This window comes from Aulostomus chinensis, chromosome 21 (genome assembly GCF_037954235.1).
Source record: "Aulostomus chinensis isolate RoL2024-O1b breed Wild chromosome 21, RoL_Achi_v1.0, whole genome shotgun sequence".
Lineage (NCBI taxonomy): Eukaryota > Metazoa > Chordata > Actinopteri > Syngnathiformes > Aulostomidae > Aulostomus > Aulostomus chinensis.
Genome location: NC_141340.1, coordinates 16,742,573 through 16,763,777, shown reverse-complemented (window position 1 = coordinate 16,763,777; position 21,205 = coordinate 16,742,573). Strand labels below are relative to the sequence as shown.

At 42.6% G+C, this 21,205-nt stretch overlaps 1 protein-coding gene across 7 annotated transcripts in view; it reads right to left on the bottom strand.

The window, feature by feature from the left end:
* LOC147241878 (partitioning defective 3 homolog) overlaps window positions 1–21,205 on the bottom strand; it is a 390,131-nt gene that overhangs the window by 181,884 nt on the left and 187,042 nt on the right. For all 7 annotated transcript variants that reach the window (XM_086192266.1, XM_086192265.1, XM_086192260.1 and 4 more), the window contains 2 exons: window positions 3,337–3,443; window positions 958–1,041 (listed from right to left, as the gene is read on the bottom strand). In XM_086192266.1, the coding sequence (XP_086048392.1) occupies window positions 958–1,041; window positions 3,337–3,443 (191 nt within the window). The remainder of the gene's footprint in view (window positions 1–957; window positions 1,042–3,336; window positions 3,444–21,205) is intronic.

Sequence of the window (21,205 nt, the reverse complement as noted above, 5' to 3'; positions counted from 1 at the left end):
CGGGTGCTTGGTCCCCATTTCACCACTGCTTGAAGGCTAAGGGGGCTCCCCTCTGCTTCGTACAGTCATAATGAATCATTATTTTTGCTACTCTGACTCGGGATGATTTCATCGTGTCGCAGCTTCCGAGGGCATTGATGACACCAGGTCAGAGCTAAATATAGTTTCCAGACACCTGCTTATAAACAGCAATGGGATTAGTGTCACAAAGAAATGACACGCAGCCATCTTCAAAGACAGCCCTCCTCACTATATCAAATAACCTCCCATTTCATCTCCTTGCACTGTCTTTTCGACTCATTTCCCTACCTCCCTTTTCCCAGAGCTGAGTAGTCACATTCACCTTGGTGATGTGCCAGTCTCTTAGCAAGAGAGGGGGTATGTGTATTACACAAGCTTTTAGTTTGATTACATCTGGCCACTTTCTCTGTCCTCTTTCTTGTTTTTTTTTTTTTTTTGGAAGAATAATTATAAACTGGGATGCATTTCTCATCTTGTCCCCTTTCATTGACATTTTCATTGGTTCAAAAAATGCTAAGTAAGGCAAAAGGAAGCTGAATCACCTTGAAGGCAGAGCAGACGTTATTTGAACTTTGGGAATGGGTTACTATAAAAAGAAACAACATGACTTAAAAAAAACTGAGCAGTCAGGAGAAAAATAACTTTCATCTGTTCTCCTTCCCATCGGGGGGGGGGGGGGGGCTACGAGCTGTGGTCTATGATACGTCAAGGTTAGGGGCGTGGTGTTTCTGTACTGAAAAATGCTAGGATGGCTTATGACAGGAAGTTAAGAAAAAGAGAGAAAGGTGATGTGTGAAATGATGAATATAAGCAAAAACAAAGAAACTTCCACATGGCTATGAGCCAAATGGTCAAGGAGAAATACCTGATGGTGAAACTAACTAGCTGTTGTTGTTCACAACGCTAGAGCGATTCTTGGATTCTTCTCTCTTTTACCTGATATCCTGTGAACTGAAAGGCACTACATGGATCCCCAGGGGCCCTCCTTTGTTGGACACCTCGACCGGCTTGAGCATGCCTCTGCGGGACGATGATGGATGTGGCCGAAAGGAAGAGAAGAGACGAGGTGGAGGGAGACATGCATGAATAAAAAATAACCAGAGTGACAAGAAAATGTGGAAAATGGATATAAAAGCAGACACAGTCAAACATGGCAAGACATTGATGAGATGTGTGGGGTGGGGGTCTTGATGGACTTGTTGGTGGAGAATGCATTGTGTTATGAATCCATTACAGTCACACTGGTAGACCCAGGCATTGTTCGGGAACCAAATGGTGACTCCAATTAAGTGATTAAGATCAGGTAGGTAAGACTGTTGTGCTAAAAGAGGGGTGATTAATTGAAAAATGTGACAAGAAGGGAGAGGGAGATGTTTAATTTGTGGAGATAAAGACAAGAAGACAAACGGCCACAAGTGACTAATGATGCAGATGTGTGTGATAACGTGGAAGAAAGCCTTAGTTCTGATGTAACCCTGCCCCTGTCATTCCTCTGAGGTACAACAGTTGTAATTTATGTTACAACCTGATATTCCGATTAGAAATTAATTCGAATTTGAACCGTATTTTTAGTAGCATCAAGCATCCGGATCATTTTGGTAACATTTGCCAAATGTGAGGGAACAAAGCACTGAAGACTACCAGCATCGTCTACAGTCACACTTGCTGTAGCTACTAGCTGAAATCTAGCCTGTCGACACAGTTAAAATAGCCGCGTCTCAATGTAACATCTGCATTACTCATCGGCTGCATCGCAATACTAAGAATGTCACAAAAACGTTTGAAAGTGCTCCTCCAAACACGGCCCTCTTTTTGCCGAATTCACAGGATCCAATGTTTTTTGAACCGAGCTTTTAATTTCGAGTTTTTATTATTCCTCTGCTGCAAAAATAACCATTTACATTTCCAAGGTCACCATGAGGTCACCTGACCCAAAGAACATCCGTTTGTAAACCTGCTGAAATATTTTTGGAGCAAATCTTTTCTGCGGCGTGACTCTGTCCTGAAATGATTGTGCTGTCGACATGAATGCGACATACTTCTTTTTTGATGATAATTTATAGCTGGGTCTTAAGTCTACATTATACATTTAGATATATGATACATTATACAGGATAAATGCGGCCCTCATACTAAATCTTACTGGAGCTTCAAATTCAGTTTAGTCTCTAAAGGAGAGTCTCGTGTTTTTTACAAGACAGAAAAGCGCTGCCTCAGGCGCCTGAAGCGTAGAGGTCACCACATTTTAATTTATGTAACTGCATTAAAATGAAAGGAATAATGTAAAGAATGTTATTGTATTTTGTTGAGCTCTAAACAATTATAATTAAATTGACCGTAGGTGTGGCTGTGAGAGTGAATGGTTGTCTGCCTCTATGTGTTGGTCCTGCGATGGACTGGCCGACTGAACCCCGCCTCTCGCCCAAAGGCTGCTGGGATAGGCTCCACCCCACCCCACCCCCATGACCCTTAACAGGATAATTGGTGGAAAATGGATGGATGGATGGAAGGCTTGAGGTTGCAGGGAGAGGTGGGAGAGAGGAGAGAGCAGAAATGGGCAGTCTCTTCCCTCTATTGATGTTGAACAATAAAACACGCTGAGAGCATGATTTAAAATAAACAAATCATTGATATTATTTCTTTTCATTTAAATTTCCATTGCATTACATGTTCCACATCGAATGAAATGAAATACAACTACTTTCATCATCATCAATCAGCTCTGAATATTGCATTAGGCCTCCACCACAGCATGTACCTTAAACGTTAGGCCTTAGTGTTGTACTATACTATGTGCTTTAGCTCAGTTTAGCAGGATGTTCCTGGTGGTGCAGCTGGATGTTGATTGGCTGCCATGATAATAAGAAAAGAAAATTGTCATTCCATTTCTATCAGCTGCAAGTCCAGATTTTCAACTGAAGCTATCATCTGTAGACCAGACCATCTCATTTCAAAATGCTCAGTTCCACCTCTCTGAAGGATGCAGACCTTATAAAATTCACCAAATTAACTGGCCTGGACATAGGTTTTTTTTTTTTTTTTTTTTTTTACATTTTCCAGGGAGGGAATTTCCTTCCATAATTACACATTATTCAACTTTATCCACTATCATGAGAAGTGTTTTAATGTTTTTACTAGCTAAATCAATTTATTTTCAATGCTATGACCAATGGAAAAAGGGAGAAAAAAAAACAGTAGAATAATGTCATAAACCTGGACAAATTAGACCAAAGAGATATGTATTGCTAGCTGACAGGGTATGTGAGGTTGTGTTTCGTGTTGTTCTAGGACAGGGGAATGTAGACGGTCACTCACTCTAGACTTAACACGGGAGAGTGGTCCAACGAGGAGTCAGCCCTTCCAACTGGCTCTATCCTTTCAGTTTTCCTTTCATGTTTCCTTCGCTCTTCCTCTTCATCCTCCTTAAAAGAAAGAGGGAAAAAAAAGAAGGATTCATCATTCAAAAACTGTCCCGGTAAAGCACAAAAAATAAATAGATAAATGAATAAAACACCTAACATGATGTCTTTATTTATATTTGGCTGTGCTCCTCTTGCTTTTAATCCAATTGCCTGCAAGAGCAAGCAACAACCTTCATTTTAATCAGGCAAGACTCTCAGTTCAAGAATGATGGGAGTGCTGATGCGGCAGCAGCAACATTCCTGCTTGGCCAAAACTTCAGTGGCATGTTGCCCTAATTGATGGCTCCTTCTCAATCAGTCGGGTCAGGTCTAAGGTGTGGCACTGCCATCTGGTCTTGGAGGTGATGTGATCAAGTCTAGAATGTAACAAAGCGGTCCCACCTACTACATTTTGCATCTGTTCCTCGTCTTATTCAGCTCGCTTTAGGGCCATTAGGCAATGGGGCCCTGGAGAAGTGGCTTTTACAGGCAAGCCAGACATCTGAAGGCTCAACTGGGCTCTCAGATAAGACCAAGCATGCTCATGCTCTCCTTAATGGGGGATAAACTCTTTAACTGAGCTCTCTTCATGGGGATGTTGCAGATAGAGCAGGGCCTTACATGCAGCGATGACATGCTGCACGCAGAGAGGGAGGGAGACATTTAATAACACAGTGCTGAATTTCAGCTAATGGTCACGGGAAAGCTCGGGAGGTTCATCAACAAGTGACAAGCCCACTAAATAGCACATTTCCTTCAAGCTGAAAAAAAGAGGCCATTTCAATTTTTAGTTAGCCACTGCAATTTGTGTGTGTGCGCGCGTGTGTGTGTGTGTGTGTGTGTGTGCGCGTGCGTGTGTTTGTGTTCTTGTACTTGCTACATATTGAGGACTAGAATGCATATTTTACCAACAGAGTGACGACATTTTTTGGAAAGTGAGGACATTTTAGCCGGTCCTCACATCTTCAAAGGGCCGTCTGAGGGTCAAGACTTGGTTTTATGGTCGAGGTTAGAATCGGGTTCAGGTTAGGTTTAGGGTCAAGATGAAGGTCAGGCAGTCAGTTGAGATGGTTAGGTTTAGGGTGAGGGGCGAGGGAGTGTATAACGTCAATTAAAGTCCTCACAAAGATAGAAGTGCAGGGATGTGTGTGAGTGTGAGTGTGTGTGTGTGTGTGTGTGTGTGTGTGTGTGTGTGTGTGTGTGTGTGTGTGTGTGTGTGTGTGTGTGTTGAAGCATGTCAGAATCCAGACAGTGTGTATCGTCTCCTTGGGAGGGTCTGCTGAAACGCTTTGTTAGCCACCTCTATTTCATCTCCCTCACTCCTCACCCTCCTTTTACTTTCAGTTTTTACTCCAATGTCAAGCGCATTCAAAAAGGTCTTAAGCATTCTGGTCTCAGTATGGAAATTGATTCAACCCTTACAGAGGCCAGGATATTTTTGGTGAAACAGAGTGGTGGCACACAGAGACTGTGCCCCCTATTTATTTATTAGCTTTGGAGGGTAAGGGGGGGAATGAAAATTTCATCAGCAGTCTACCTTCAGAGACCACGGACTCACCCTACCGTCCCCTCTCTAACTGTTGGATTTGAGCATAAGTCAGTCAACCAGTCAGCCCTGCATTTAATTACAAGTCAGCTGGGGTCCCCTCCTAAAGTCCAAAGGCTGTCTAACACCCCCCCAACACACACACACACACACACACACACACACACACACACACACACACACACACACACACACACACACACACACACACACACACACACACACACACACACACACACACACACACGAGGCAGACAAGCAGCCACTAACATCAACAGTGTATCAGGCAAGACTAAAAAAAGACAACAGCATTCAGTGTGTGTATCAGACAAATAGGCTAAACAGAAAAGCAGCAACTACAGAATAAGAGTGAAAGGAATATCAGAGAGCAAAGAAAGAGGCTGATGGTGCCTTTTGTCTTTGACTCATTCAACATCAAAATGATCATAAAATGAACCCACTCACAGTGTATCACGTAATTAACTCCACGAACAATCGCTCCTGTCTGCAGAACAAGTGGTTGTGGCGTAACTGTATTGACCTTTCGCGTTTGCCTGCTTTCTTTGACAGAAATAAAACCCGGGTGTGATGTGACAGTGAACCGGTAAAGAATTACCGGCTTTTGAACTCATGACCATCAAAGATCCAAGGCGTTCTCGATTAGCACAAAGCCAAATACATGGTCCCAACAGCGTAAGCATGTGAATATCCCAGAAGAAACACCAGAAACATGGACCGCACAAAAGCACAGTTTTGCGAGGTCTTTCCAGATCAACCCAGTACTCATGAAAGCTACGTAGGCTCATACATTGTTTATTTGAAACTGTAGAGAACGTTTGTCAAACTGAGCTAACCACAATTTCAGATCAACACTTTTTAGGGGCTTCAATTCATGCTTTTAATCTGCATAGTTTTTCTTTTTCATATGAAATAGCACTGAGCGTGATAGCCAGAGTTAGTTTCAAATATGAACCTACGGCAGTCCAACCCACGTGATACAATCTGGATGCTCCCTGCAATAAAATTCAGTAAACCCAGTCGTCGGCTTACTTTACACCTGTGGTTCATTAATTGGATAGTCGCATGTAGCCAGACATCACTCTGGTGCACTGTGCCAACTCAATGCATGTCTTAACCTGCTCTCATTATTTTATAGAAGAAGAAAAAAATACCCGAGCTTATTTTTAGTTCTGTAAGCCGAGATCATAGTCAACATGGACTGCTAAACCAATTAATCCAGCAGACCTACCTTCTTCATCAAAAGCTTTCCGTTTCCAGTGTTTAGGTTCTCACTAATTTGCTAGCTTAGCATTTGTTGTCTCACGTTGTGAGGGGGACTCCAAAAGCACGCAAAATGGGGATGGAGCTGAGAATGTAATTATCAGCCCAATGGCAGGCTTGTCGCTGAAACGTAGCTCTGAACCAGGCTATTGAGGGGAGTTTTACCTTGTGGTCCCAGTTCTATCATTTTGTGCATTCATGTTGCAGGAGCGGCACACAACGGAACAAAACCCTCATGCTTTCCTGGTGAAATAAAATGCGTTTGGTGTTGGTACTTGTGTCTCTCTTTGCTGGGAATGCAAATTTTCAGCCGCGGTGTGTTTCTTTGAGTGTACAGTAAACCTCTACAGCCAACAGCAAAAACACATGAGTGACATTGCATCACATGGCAATTCATTCAACACGGTTGTGGTTCATTAGAGTCAAAATGGAGATTTCTAAGCAGCATTATCTTAAACTCTGGACAAAAGCCTATGATTTAGCCAGACAATCAAACACCCCTGCTACGATTCAACATGATGTATGATACATGTAAAGAACTTCTTCAGTGTAGCTGGTGACCTTCCAGAGCAGTGACAGGATGAGTGTTGAGTCAGTATTGTTGGGGAGACTGTTTCCCTGTGACCAGGGGAGGAGGAGGAGGCCATCTCCTTTTATATTCACTGCTAACCCACTTTTATTCTGTCTTTGTGTCAGTGGCAAAGCCAAGCACTGAGTGACAGCAGAAGAGAGACACAGGCTAAATATACACCCACGTCCCTGGCCTTTCACATTCATTTTTTTTCATCTCTCTTTCTTTGTCTCTCCATTACTCTGAAGCTCTCCTTCACTTCTCTAAAAACACTCCATTTCTTCCTCCCTTGAGTGCTTTTAGCACACTGTTGATCCCTTGGTAACCAGTGGAGTGAGGAAGCAACAAGGCTTGTTCAGCTCACTCACTGCTGGCTACTTCCTTCTCTCTGGCTCTCTGCTTCACTCCCTCCACCTCCCTGCTCTTCCTCCTATGCAGTAGGAAGGGCTCAGAGTTCTGATCTGTGGCCAAAAATCCACCAGCCCCCACAACGAAGAGAAGAGAAATCTAGGTTTAGAGGCTTGGCTGTCAAGCAGTCGCAGCATTAGATTATCGTGAATCATATGGTGTGTGTGTGTGTGTGTGTGTGTGTGGGGGGGGGGGGGGGGCTGTAAAAGACAGAGTGAGAGACATAAAGCAGCAAAGTGCAAAGTCTTGTTACCTACAAATGGACCAAGAGATGAGAAAGCTGCAAGTTCCAAGGAGAGAGAGGAAAGTGAGGAGGTGGGAGGTAACAGCTGGTAGTCAGGAGGGTGAACTAACTCTCTCTCTCTCTCTCTCTCTCTCTCTATTTCTGACACACACACACACTATAGTTCCTTAGTAGGTTGATGTAGTCTGGTAGGCTGATGAAGTCTGACAGCTGCCCTGCACACCCTCTGCCCCAACCCCATGTGCCCCAGGTGGTTCACTATACGCTGTAAAAGTGTGTGCAAGTGGATGTGTGAGTCACTTTCCAGGACACCAGCCTTTCCACTTTCCACTGGGGACACCATGTGCCATTTTACACAAAAGCTATGTTCCTAATTGGTAAAATGCTGAATTTTAGGTTTGGGTTAAAGGTTATGGTGCAGTTAATGGGGTTAAGTGTGTGTGTGTGTGTGTGTGTGTGTGTGTGTGTGTGTGTGTGTGTGTGTGTGTGTGTGTGTGTGTGTATCGAAAACATCGTGTGGATTATCCACGGTCAAGTACAACATATAGTTATCACTGGATGTGGGATACAAGGGTGGGCCTCCATCCCAAGGCTACCCTTCATATGAAGAGCTTCACGAGAAGAGGTTCAACAACAGTTAGCAACAAAGGCTGTGTTTATGGCCACCATCCCTACTTAGGAGCTAAAGGTCCACATCAGTGTGACAGCTTCATGTATGGGGCAGGCTTCATTGTCCTGCTTATGTGGTTTCCTGACAATGTTGCAAATCAGAACCATGTGGACTCAAGTGTGGGATGACGAAACGTCCTTGAATGAACAATATAAAATATTCAGCATATGTTGAAACAAGGGGAAAAAAAGCAATTGAACTGGAGCTCTCACCAAAATGGCTCTTGAGATATTCCTAAAAGATGGCTCTCCCCCGGTGAACTAAAAATATGTTATCAAAACATCAATTGTGTGGGATTTCCAACGCCCTTCATTGAAATTGTAAACCAATGGCCGAACGTGAAAAGAAATAGATTCGAGGTGGAGGCAGAGGCTTTTCTTCACCCTTACAAAAGAGTAAGGAGCCATAATTGTTGCCTTATTACCTCTGCAGTTTCACTAGAAACTCTATGTCTGAAAACAGGACTTTACTGTGCTGCTGCATCACACAGAAGCACCGACATATAAGCAGCTGGTAATGACTCCAAACAGTGCTATTGAAGTTCTTTTGACCATAATTATCTATACTTTTCCATTTTTACGAGAGTCAAAATCATGCTGTTTTCAACAGTTACAAGTCCTTTCATATGGCATTGGACACAGAGGGGTTTTTTGTTGTTGTTTTTCTTTGCCTTTGTTTCAGTAAAAGGAGGATCCCAACTTGAAAATAAAGCAGCAGCTTTCTGCAGCAACTGATGATGGATGAATGTAAGCCGTGTCACAATTTAATCATACACAGGTTACTCTTCATGTCACAGGTCCTTTATCCCTCATATCCAATCCTCATACCTACCACTAATGCTATATTAGGGGCCAAAATGGCTTCCCTGATTAGATTGGACATAACTGTAGTGCCCTATGACCCAGCCCCACCTTCTCCACCATCCTTAAACCCTTCATTTCCTCCCCAACTCATTGGGATGCACCGCTATTAAAACAACCAATATTTCATAATAACTAAGATTATTAGACACTTATTTGCATTTATGCTGGGGATGGGAACATTATAAAAGGGTTAGCAAAGAAGTAAACTGGTTAGTGGATGATGAAAGGGTCATAATGACCCTCTTTATCGTATCCAAGTTTCCTAAATGGCACCTAATGGTTGTCAGCAGGGAGGCAAAAATCAGTTTCAGCTTACTTTCCTATTGTCTCTATAATATTATGATATTAGTGATCTTAATGATGCCGATTGTCATTTCAAAATGAGGATTGACTGTGTTGGTGTGAGGTAGTTTCAGGTTTGGCTTTTAAAACAGCACAATCATTTCACGTTATTGTTACACGATTTTGCTTTTACTCTGAAGCTCTCCTTCATTTCATTTCATGGCAAAGAGGAAAGCAGCAAGCTGTTCAGTTTCAGCCGGGGTCGTGGCAGCGACAACAACAACAGCAACAAAAAAAAGAGTATGTCTGACACAACTTTTACAAGCTCTGAGAGATGATGACACTAGAAAAATTCCAGGGTGTGTTTCCAAAATGACACACTACAGAAACAGCTCTACTTTGTGCTGCAAATGACTTGTTGTTGGCTGCAGACACTGTCTTGGTCCTGCTGGACTTAAACGCTGCCTTTGCCACTGGAGAGCACATCATTTTAATTGTGACTTTTAGTCACTGAAACTGCTCAGAAGTGGCTCTCCTCTTAATTCAAAAAACAAACCATTATTTGTCAGCGCATTTCCCTAACAGCTCCCAACACCCATGGACTGCCCGAAGAACCCATTTTAGGACCAACTTTATTTGCACTGTACACGTTACCCCATGGACCCATCTTTTGGCGATGTAACATATCCTTTTACTGTTATGTGGATGAGCTGCATTTGTCATTTAACTCAAATTATCTAAAAAGCCCGTCTGCACTGCTCTCCCGTTTATCCACTGTTAAGGACTGGACGGCAGCAAACCTGCTGCTGTTTAACAGTCACAAAACTGAGGTCTTGATCTGTCAAGCAGAAAAACACACGCTCCCTTGAACCCATTGCAGCAAATTACAAGACTGAGGCAATGAACCTCAGGGTATAAATTTGACAGCCAACTCTCATTTGAGCAACACAATAAAAAAATCTCACCCACAGTCCTGTTTTATCAGTTAAGAGGCATTTCAAAGGTGAGGCACATCCTCAATGTTAATGGCACAAGGAAACTTACATGTTTTTATATTGTCACTGTTGGACTCTTGTAACTTTTATAAGTGTCATCACTCAAACTCAGTCACTCAGTTGCATTTAATTTAAAATTCAGCAGTCAAATTACTAACCAAATCAAAAGGGTCTTCTTACATCACTCCAATTTTAGTAGCATTGCACTAGTTGTTGACCATTCATTTTTGAATACATCGATATTTGTATTAGTGACTTAAAAGGCCATCCATGGTCTGGCACCAGCATACGTCAAAGATCGATGATGTGCCTACAGCCCAGCCAACTGATCAAAACCTTTTAGCTTTGGTCTGTTCCACCAGAGGCTTCAATATTCTGGACCAGGTGTACACGAACGTGAAGGACGCAGAGAGGGAATTCCCTAACCCTCCACTTGGACACTCTGACCACCTCTCACTGGTTCTGACCCCTTCATATAGGCCCCACATTCAGAAATGTAGACCCACCAAACAAACAATAAGTAGCTGCCCAGTAGCAGTCACAGAACAACTCCTGCCAGTGCGTAAGAAGTCCAACAACTCCTCTCTGAACAGCTATCGGTGATGGAGTGTTTTGGGAGACTCGTCCTCTCTCACAAGAAAAACTCCATCCCAGCCACACTAGAGCCACACCAGTTTGCCAACAGAGCAAAGAGATCCACAGAAGACACCATCTCCCTCACTCTTCACAGCGCTCTGACTCACCTGGGGAGACAGAGCGCATATGTGAGGATGTTATTTCTGGATTATAGCTCTGCTTTTAACACAGTTATCCCTGGCAAAGTTACGCTAAAACTCAACCAGCTCAGCCTCAGCTCACAGCTGATCCAGGACTTCCTCACAGAGCGCCCACAGGCTGTGAGCCTGGGCCCCCACACATCCTCCCTGCTGAGCACAGGAACACCACAGGGGTGTGTACTTAGTCCCATTCTCAGCTCCCTGCTCACCCACGACTGTGGTGGGGCTGATCACAGACGGCGATGGAAAAGCCTACGGAGCAGAGACTCACAAGCTGGTGCACTGCTGCTCAGAAAACAACCTCTTTGGAAACGCCGGAAAGACAGAGGAACTCATCATCACCTTCAGGAAATCCGAGGCTGCTGACGTCACTCCAATTTTCATTAAGGGTGAAAAAACGGAGAGAGTGTCCCGCATCAGGTTCCTGGGAGCTCACATAATCGGAGGACCTCACAGGGACAACACACACCACCACACAAGCAAAGAAGGCACAGCAGCACCTCTTCCTGAGGACACTGGAGAAGGCCAGACTACCACAAAAGATGCTGGCATATTTTATATATATATATATATATATATATATGACATCCATCATTTTTTTCAAGTGTAAATGTAATCACAAATCCAATCTAATGTAAATCCACAGCCACAACTTCAACATCACCACAACTAATCTTCGTGTTTCTTCTCACTCAGGTGGGATGATGTTTATTGTCGTCTCAGTTGACTATTTTTTTTTTAAGCAATCTTCAAAAACTGACAGACTTTGAGACGAGGCAAAATGTTGACTCATTTCTGGGTTTTACAACTCATTCCGGTGCCACTCCATAAAAAAGACGGTGAAAATGGTCGGCTAATCACATGCCAGGGAACATCCCCATGTTGCCATTGTCATTGATGGTAGCGTACTGAGTTCATCATTGTCCCTCACAGCTGCTGCTCTTAGTCTGGCTATAGATTTCTACTCGCGGTATGATAAGTTACCCTTTCTTGCTTTTTAAAAGAATATATGTTCACATACATTCTGCACTGAGGCAGCTCTTTTAATCAGCAAAGATTTGCCTTCTTTCAATTTGTCTGTCTTTGTTTGGTTCATATGTACGTCTGGCACGTACAAATTTGGTTGTGGATTTACTTGAAGGAAATTACAGGGACAGACAGACTGCTAATGCTATTTAGCAAATTCAATCAGAGATATGAGGCTGCTTTTGTATGCAACAGGGCAGAGAATGGCAAGATATGGAGGGGTGGCGGAAGAGATGGACAGCACTGTTTGTGTGCTGACTTTTGAAAAACAAAGCCTCACATTTCTCTCTACTCCACTCATTCTCCCCTTTTGTCTCTCAACCACAATCTGTGCCTCTTTTTCTGTCTCCAAAGGGATACGTGCTGTGTGGCATACATCATCTGCTGGTGCCTGTTTCATATCAGCTCTGAGCTGATCTATCAATGACACAGCTGCCTTTGCCTTTGCCCACTGTATCGTTAAATTGTACTTTAATTAAATTAGGCCTGCTAATTGAGGGGGCTTAAATCAATCACCAGGTCAATAACAAAGGGCCAAAGCAGACAGAGAGGACAGATACTTTTTTTCCAAACCTCATCAATAACAGCCACAACCGAAGCACACTGCTCTTGTACCAGACAGCCTGAGGTTTAAACAGGTAGGAATTACCGAGGATTGAGTTATCATCATCACCAGCTTTTGTCCAGGGCGCTTCATACTCTTGCAGCCTCGGTGTATGATACTGTTTGAATACAGTCGAGGTGTTTCAAACAGGTTGAATGTGCATGAGGTTTGCATTGGAATAGTACTTCAAATGGGCGTTAAAAGTAGAATTAGAGTCTCTGGTGCATAAAAGAATACTTCAAAAGGGATTTGTATGACTTTTCAGACACCTGGCTTACGTTCGGGGAGGTGATTTTAAACAGATAATCCTGGGGGGGGGTGAATGAGAAGCCCCGCTGAGCGCATGGTCCCAGCTGAATCCTGGGTTTTTACCCATGCATTAAAAGGAGCTCTGTGGTGCTTTTCACAGATTAATCATCATTTTGAGCTTATTAAGTGGGAGGACAGTCTGCTTTCCACTGCTCAGAATGTTTAATCCATCTTTCAAACTGTGAAGGTCAGTGAGAAAGTGATGTTACTGCCATTCAAATAGCAGCAGCTGTCTGAATTTAAATGAGAGCACCCATGGTTTTGATATGAATTGTAATTAAATACATTCTCTTTTTACTGTATTATTATTATGAGAAGTAATAGTAGCCATTCCACCAATTATGGGAATCCCAATGTCTACTATCCCTGGACTGCCAAATTGTAATCTGGACCAATATAACTTGCAATGCTGCTTATGGAAATGCGAATGGTATTCACACAACAACCACATCTCATTCTCTGTAGGATGCTCTGACATGTTTGTGCTCATCCTTAAATACACTGCAGACGTAGAGGAAGAAATGAGGACGCGGTCACGAGGTGACTGATGGAGAACTATGAATAATTAAGGACAAAGAAAATCTCTGGTACACACTGCAGCAAGCGATTACAGCAGGTGTCGACTCCACAGATCAGCCATTGGCTGTTCTCTTGTTTGATCAAGTTTGGGTGTACGTGTGTGTGTTCATCTGTAGAATCATGGGCGGAGAATGAACCGTGGTAGTGGGGGTGGTTGGGAGGCTTATTCCATTTTCGTTTTAATTGGAAGTTGAAATTCTTGGATAAGGGGGAGACAGAGAGCCTTTTGGCCAAGTCTTTGCTCTCACTCAGGGCTAAATGAAGAGGACTGTTTGGAAATGAGGGGCCTGTGGAGGGCCACTAATGGTTTAAAGGTCCCAAGAGACTCAGAGCCATGGCAATGGAGTCAGGTGGAGTGCAGCGTGGTTTTGGTTTTGTTTTGTCTTTTTTTAGGAGGGGCAAATAAAAAGAAGGGCAAGGGAAAGGAAGTGGAGGCATAACAAGCAAATGAATAGAACACGGCGTGTGTTGGGAACCTTGAGTTCATCAGCATCATCAACTAAATGGGATCTCGACGTGATCGTCTTCGTCTAGAAGGTGGGTTTTTGTTTCGGAATTTTGACACTTTGAGCGCAACCAAGATATCAGAGTAATGGGGGTATAAAAATACTACTAAGTACAAGCAGTACAATTGTAGGTGAAGCGTGGAGAAATAACCAGCTTCACAACAAGCGAGACGGATTTGAGCATGGACTGTCATTCTACAGCAGGTAAACAATGCAGATTTGTAGAAACACACCTGTGATAAGCAGGGGCACACCCAGGACACATATAGGCACCCTTATGAATCAAAGTAACTGATCATGTTTCAGCCAAATCGCTACGATCACATCAGCAGGAGTCTGACTCCCCATCCCAACAGACGCACATGAATTCCAAGAAAAGCAACACATTGTTCTCCGCTTTGTTTTCAAAATGACAAAAGCTGTCAGCGTTGTTCTGGATGCATGTTGAGATGAGCTCAGCAGGGGTGCTATTCTGGACAGCAGTTCACATGGCATGAATACCTAAAGCATAACAAGCAGAGATTTGCAATGGAAAACTGCTTCCATGTGGAAAAGCACAGGAAAAGGTAATCCCTGGAAGAATGGCACAACTACCTGGTCACAATTACCCTATTCTGAATCTGATCTGGCTATCTGACTTGCAATGTCCACGAATCCCACGGGCACATGAATACACCATCTCAAGACATGTCTTTTGTATATCATCCTGTTTTGAAAAAGAACCTTCAAAGCAAAAACAGATGACAATGTTTGTCCTGGTTGATGATATGGAGGTCATTTCATTTTTAAAGCAAATTCAAAGTAAACAAATTTATCTCGCGACTGTATATTAATCGCTTTCGGAATGCCCTGACCGCATATTCAATGGGCAGAGATTTCCTTATCCAATCAGTTTGATCTGTTTCTTTGGTATCATGGTTCAGTCACATGTTCTTGAAGGAGAGAAATGTCAAAAATCGAATTGTTGTCTTCACAACTGATCTGTGAGTCACAGGTTTGTTTGTTTTTTTCCGGTATCAGATCAGACAGCTTCTTCCATCCTAAATGGTGACTCTCATCCCTTACACAGTGAGTTCCAGCTCCTTCACCTCCAACGAAGGTTTTTAGTTCCCAAATGCAAGGCTAAATGTTACCGAAACAGCTTTGTTCCTGCAGCCGTTATTGAAATGAACAAGCTCTGGCAATGGTTTGCACATGAATTCCGTTTTATTCAGAGGTTATTTTACAAGGTCTTTCAGTGGTGAAGTCTTGAGTACCTTCGGCACTTTGTGGTTTGTCGTGTTGTCCCATGTTTACATTTGTTTTGTCTTTTGGAAATTGTATGGACGGATTGATGTCATCTCGCTGGTAATCAAATCTACCTGTGGGTAGTTAACCTGAACCTGAACCTGATCTGGGAATGAGGCGGAGGCAGCATTCTTTCAACTAATCAGGGGGCAACTTCTTGGGTTTGTAAATGATCTACGATTATGTTTGCTTCTGACTTGATTGATCACCTCAGTACAAAAAGTTCCTATGGAGATAATTCTCTCAATCAACAAGTCATAAGCATTTTGTTAATTTCATAAACTATGTTCCAATTTGGAGTGCAATTGACAATGAAGGTGAGAAGGAAATGCACTGGGTGCACTGGTTACTGGGTTCGGAGGTGGGCAAAAATCTATGTTGTCAGAAGACGATGGTAAAGGCAACATTAAGCATGGCTGGAGAAGATGAGGCGTCTTGGTCGTTTACGGTCATCTACCAGTGAAAAACGTCAGTTGGGAAATGATAAAAGTTCTTGTTTTAATTCACTGCCAGTATTGGCTCTCTCGCAGTCTTGAGATGAAGAAAAATAATGAGGAGACGTTGCTGTGGGAACAACGTGTCAGTGAAGTTAAGATTGCTTATTCCCAGTTCCTCCTTCAAAAAAGGTAAAACACCAAGCGAGTGAAATTGTTTTGTTTTGGTTTTAAATGAGGCCAATTCCATTAACTTGTTCACACCTTGTTTAAAATGCACATGAAATTTTGATGGCATCATGAATTCCATCAATCTAGCATCATGTTATTTCCATACACGGTTACCTCCATCGGCCATTACCCAACAGCATCATGATGCATCATCTGCACGTATCGTACATCAGGCCCAAACCCTGGCTCTGGAAATCTTGTGTCATCTCTACTCTGCGTTGTAAATGTCCCTCTATCAAATATTGATATCAAACTGGAGAGAAATTTCTCGCAATCAAGAGCAGTGCAATTGTGTGAATGCAAAAAAGAAAAAAAGAAAAAAGACTCTGAGCAGTGCAGCAAGTGGCTTCAGTGACGATGTCTGTAAACGAGGACAAAGTGACCGACTGGCTCACGACTGTCTCTTTTCGACTTTACAGGCATCAACTTCCTTCACCTGCAGCTGATGCAAATAAAAAGGTCTGCCCAGCCAGGACGGTGAAGCAGCCTCATATCATGTTTCTCTGTGGCCTTGAGACGTGTTTGTATAGGGTCGAGCCTTATTACATTCCTTTTGCAACTTAAAAGCACTGCCCCCCCCCCCCCCCCAATGGGACCTATCAAAGAGTGAGAAAAGCATATTGTGCCAATGGACCTCACTGTGGACTCATTTGGCACTCAGTGGAGAGTGAAAATGTCTGGCATATTAAAAGACAGGGGAAGGGAGGGTGAGAAAGACAAAAGATATCAAATAAATATGATTGAATGAATTCTCACTGCGGGGAGGCAGACACTGTTGAAGTTCATTTTGTTCCTCGGCACTGGGGATAAGTAGTGTTTCGTCTTGGCTGTTATGGAATATACGTGTTTCCAGCCCTTATAGTTCAGTCTTTCTGGCTTATTTTTTCATGAAAGAAGTGCAAAACCCTGACCAAATCTTCAACATGAAATGCTGAAGGAAGCAGCGTTAATGTGCATCTTTTTCTCTCTGCTTTGTTCTCGGCTGTCCACGCCGGTTTGGCTCCATGCTGGTGCCCCGGGTTTATTCCCTGAAGTCATTATTGTCTTCAACTAAGGTGCCCCTGCTCCCCATGATTTGTGGGTAATGAGCTGGCACCCCCATGCCCATGTTCAATTATTCTCATTGAGAAAGTGATTTCTCACTCCATGGAGCAAATCGGAGAAGGCGAATGCATGAACTCTAATCAAGAATTAACATGTTTACAACCAGCAGTGCAGACAGGGAGATTCACTGTATCACAAAAGAGATGCTGTAGATGTGGACGGAAAAGAGGGACTGAAGTAGAAAAAGAAAAATGAGGGTGAGGGAGATAAGTGACGGTGACGGAGATAAAACAACCCCAACAAAAACAAAAAACAAAAATAAGAACAAGGAATAAACCAAAACATGTCCAAAAAAAAAAAAAAACAACCCTTAAGGTAATGTGTTTACAGCTAAAATACAGACACCCTTGCTGAAATGCTCGTTAAATTGATGGGACAAATGTGTGGGAGAAATGACACCTGAGAAACAAACCACAAACGGGGGAAAGAGAAATAGGAAAACAAAAAAAGAATTAGTACAGAGAAACTTAGAGGGATGCTAAATCTCTCACGTACAGTTTTTAACAACTGAATATCCACTTCTCTCCACGTGGATTTACCCCTATGGCACGGGAGCGACCTACATTGTTGCCATTTCATGTTACTTTCAACAGACCGGCACTTGAATGAAAGGCGAAGATCAGATTAATCAGTCAAAGAAAAAAGAAAGACAAGAAAGAAAGGGCGAACTAAACAACAAACACCAACTGTTTCATTCATTTGAATGGGAGTGGCTTGCAGCAGAGCAGGGTTGCCAATGCAGATGACTCCTAGAAAAATGTGGGCTTGTATGATGAATAAAAAAAAAAAACCCTGACACCAAGGCAGGTTTTTGTATTAGACGGACACAAAAATATGCTTTTGCTGCATTCATGTACTTTCTGAATAATTGGAATAAGGATTTTCTAACAAGTCGGTTTCACAGGAAAGTGCCATCATGTTGTAAAAAAAAAAAAAAACAGAGTCAGACCATTTTGTAGCATGAGTTGCCATCATGCAGATAATTGTGATTGTTTGATGGATGGTATCATCTTTTTTTGAATAATTCATCTATTGAATGTCTTGTTGTTGGGGCGGCACGGTGGTGCAGTGGTCAGCACTGTCGCCTCACAGCAAGAAGGTTCCAGGTTCAAGTCTCGGCTCCATCACAGGATCTTTCTGTGTGGAGTCTCCATGTTCTCCCTGTTCCTGTGTGGGTTCTCTCTGGTACTCCAGCTTCCTCCCACAGTCCAAAGACATCAAGAGGGGACGAGGCTGATTGATACTCTAAATTGACTGTAGGTGTGACTGTGAGTGTGAATGGTTGTCTGTCTCTATGTGTTGGCCCTGTGATGGACTGGTGACCTGTCCAGGGTGAACCCCGCCTCTCACCTGAAGGCTGCTGGGATAGGCTCCACCCCCCACGACCCTTAACAGGAATAAGCGGAAGACAATGGATGGACGGATGGATGGAATGGATCACATATGATGTGTTGCACTGAATCTATGTTCCATGTTGTCTGTATATAATGATCTTGCTTATCTATTCCAGTTTGAATTTTTGTGATGGAAAAAAAATGGCAGCAGGGATTAATGTCTTGCTGAATATTAAAATGCAACTCATCTTAATTCTAATGTCCGTGTTGTTCCCACATTACAATTCAGACGCCTAGGAACACGAGAATGTTGGAAGACTGACTTCCCAGCTTGGGAATTTAGACTCTGACATCACAAGAATGCAGCGTACCACCCTGTGAAATTACTTAGCAGCCTCATGTGAAGCACTTCTAATGTTTACCTTGTGAAGTCTAAATTACTGGCTACCACAATTAACATCCTGTCTGTTACTATTGCAGCACTTTAGCTTGTAATGAGCCTTGAAATTCACAGACCTATTACTAAAATCGGATCCCCTGGATCAGATATCCCATCACATCTGGTTTGCTAGGCTATATGTTCCACTGTCCGGTAGAGCTGACAGGTTTTGCTCTCTTGGAGATTTGAGAGATTTTAAGTGGGAAAACAGCCTCTCGCATGTTAGAGGACAGGTTTCACATTTAGAGAAGTTTATTTAAAAGGCATGATTTTTTTTTTTAAAGGAATAACAATGTATAATAGCTACATTCCCATATCCTTTTTTTTTTAACCACAAGAAGTAGAGGAAGTCATGGCAAAAATGCCCAAGGTAACATGGGGTTAGGACCAGTGATTGTGATTCAGCTACTGCCTGAAACTATTAAGTGGGGAATTGTATCTGAGTAATACTTCATTCATTTTCATGGGAGATCTTCATCATATTCATCACTTCTGTTTTTGTTGTTTTCTTTTCTTTCCCAGAAGCTTTGCCAACTCTGACAACAATACTATTCAGTGGGAAGAAATAACTATTTTAATTCTCAGGGGGTATTTCTGCATATAAATAGTAAAATTTGACACAAAGGCTCCAAAAAAGCTCCTGGGAGCTTCAAAAACATTGCTATCAACTTTCTGAGGCCCAAATCAGTCAAGCTCTAATCTGAACTGTCTAGTTTCAGCCACATGCACAAACAGCTTGCAGAGTAAGAGCGGGTTAAACATTTTCAAGCTACAGCGGAGCTGATAAAGAGGAACGTTGGCACCTTCCAAAAAGTGTGTTGCCTCCTCTCCTGTTCAAGCAAGATAACAGCAGAGACATTTGCACCATACGCAATAAAGAAAAAGAAAGAGGTGGGAAAATGAAAAAAGAATTGGATGTCTTGTTAAAAAGGGGGGGGGGCAGCGTTGCATGAAACTGTCATGGAAGAACAGAAGTTGACAACTGTTGTTGCTCTTCATCTCTTGAAACAGCCTGATTCCAAGCATCGTGTTTTGATGACTCTTTTCTTTCGGCCCCCAGCTGATTATGATGACGAGCAGCATTTCTCTTATATATTCTGGGTTTGAGATTACATTATGAGAACTGCTCTGAATTGTTCCACGTTTAATTCTGTCATGAATATTCCTTCTATCATGTTGTGTGTCTGTGTGTGTGTGTGCATGTTGTAAATATGCTGGTGTGTTTGGGTTAGGTATGTCAGTAAGGTGAGTCTCCAGTAAATGTAAATACACTAAACAGCACATAAAGATGACTGTGTGTGTGTGTGTGTGTGTGTGTGTGTGTGTGTGTGTGTGTGTGTGTGTGTGTGTTAGAATGCTAAAACACACACACAGAAAGCCAACTGAGAAGTTAGCAGTTGATTAATTGTTCATCTCTGCCAACGATGTTAATTTAAAAATGAATGTTAAATAAGATTATTTTTCATAATTGGTCATTTTCCATCCATTTCCCCTGCTGTGGAATTAATCAAATTATCAAAGCTACCTGCAGGGTTTGCGTGTCTGTAGAGTTGTGTTGTGTGTGCGCATGTTTGAGGTTCAGATGATAGGAAAAGAAACACACAAATTGAATGAACAAATTGTATTTTGATCAACTCTGTCGAGGAGAGATGGGATTTTTTTTTTCTAAAGGGGCCATACAGACTTCGACGGAGTGAGTGAGGGGCCATCGATTGGACAACTGAAATGATACACAGGTTTGTTTGCTCTGTTTGGTGAGATTGCACGACATCAGGAAGTTAACTTTTGTTGCTGATTCTTTGATGCCTGACTGCCAGGCAGCAAAATTCTTACAATAAGGAAAAAGTGAATTTCAAGGCAATTTTTTTCATCTTTCTGCGATGGCAGATTTGGGCGAGAGGCGGGGTTCACCCTGGACGGGTCGCCAGTCCATCACAGGGCCATCAGGGGCTATTTGGGGTTCAGTATCTTGCTCAAGGATGCTTTAACATGGTCACTGAGGGAAGTGAGGATTGAACCAGCGACCCTTCAGAAGCTGCACTGCCACACAAATCTAAGCATCTGCAAACAGTCACCAAAAGTATTGAGAGGGAACATAAAAAAACAACTATCAAAAAGTAGGATTTAGACGAATTATACATTCACTGAGGAAAAGTGAAGAGCAATAAATCAGGATCCTTACAATCAAGTCACTTGCCGTCATGACCCACCCAAATGCTAAGACAACATTTCAAAGGTGAAAGGGGCAGGTAACCAAATGCTCTCGAAGAATTCAGAAATAGGGCTGGCCTTGA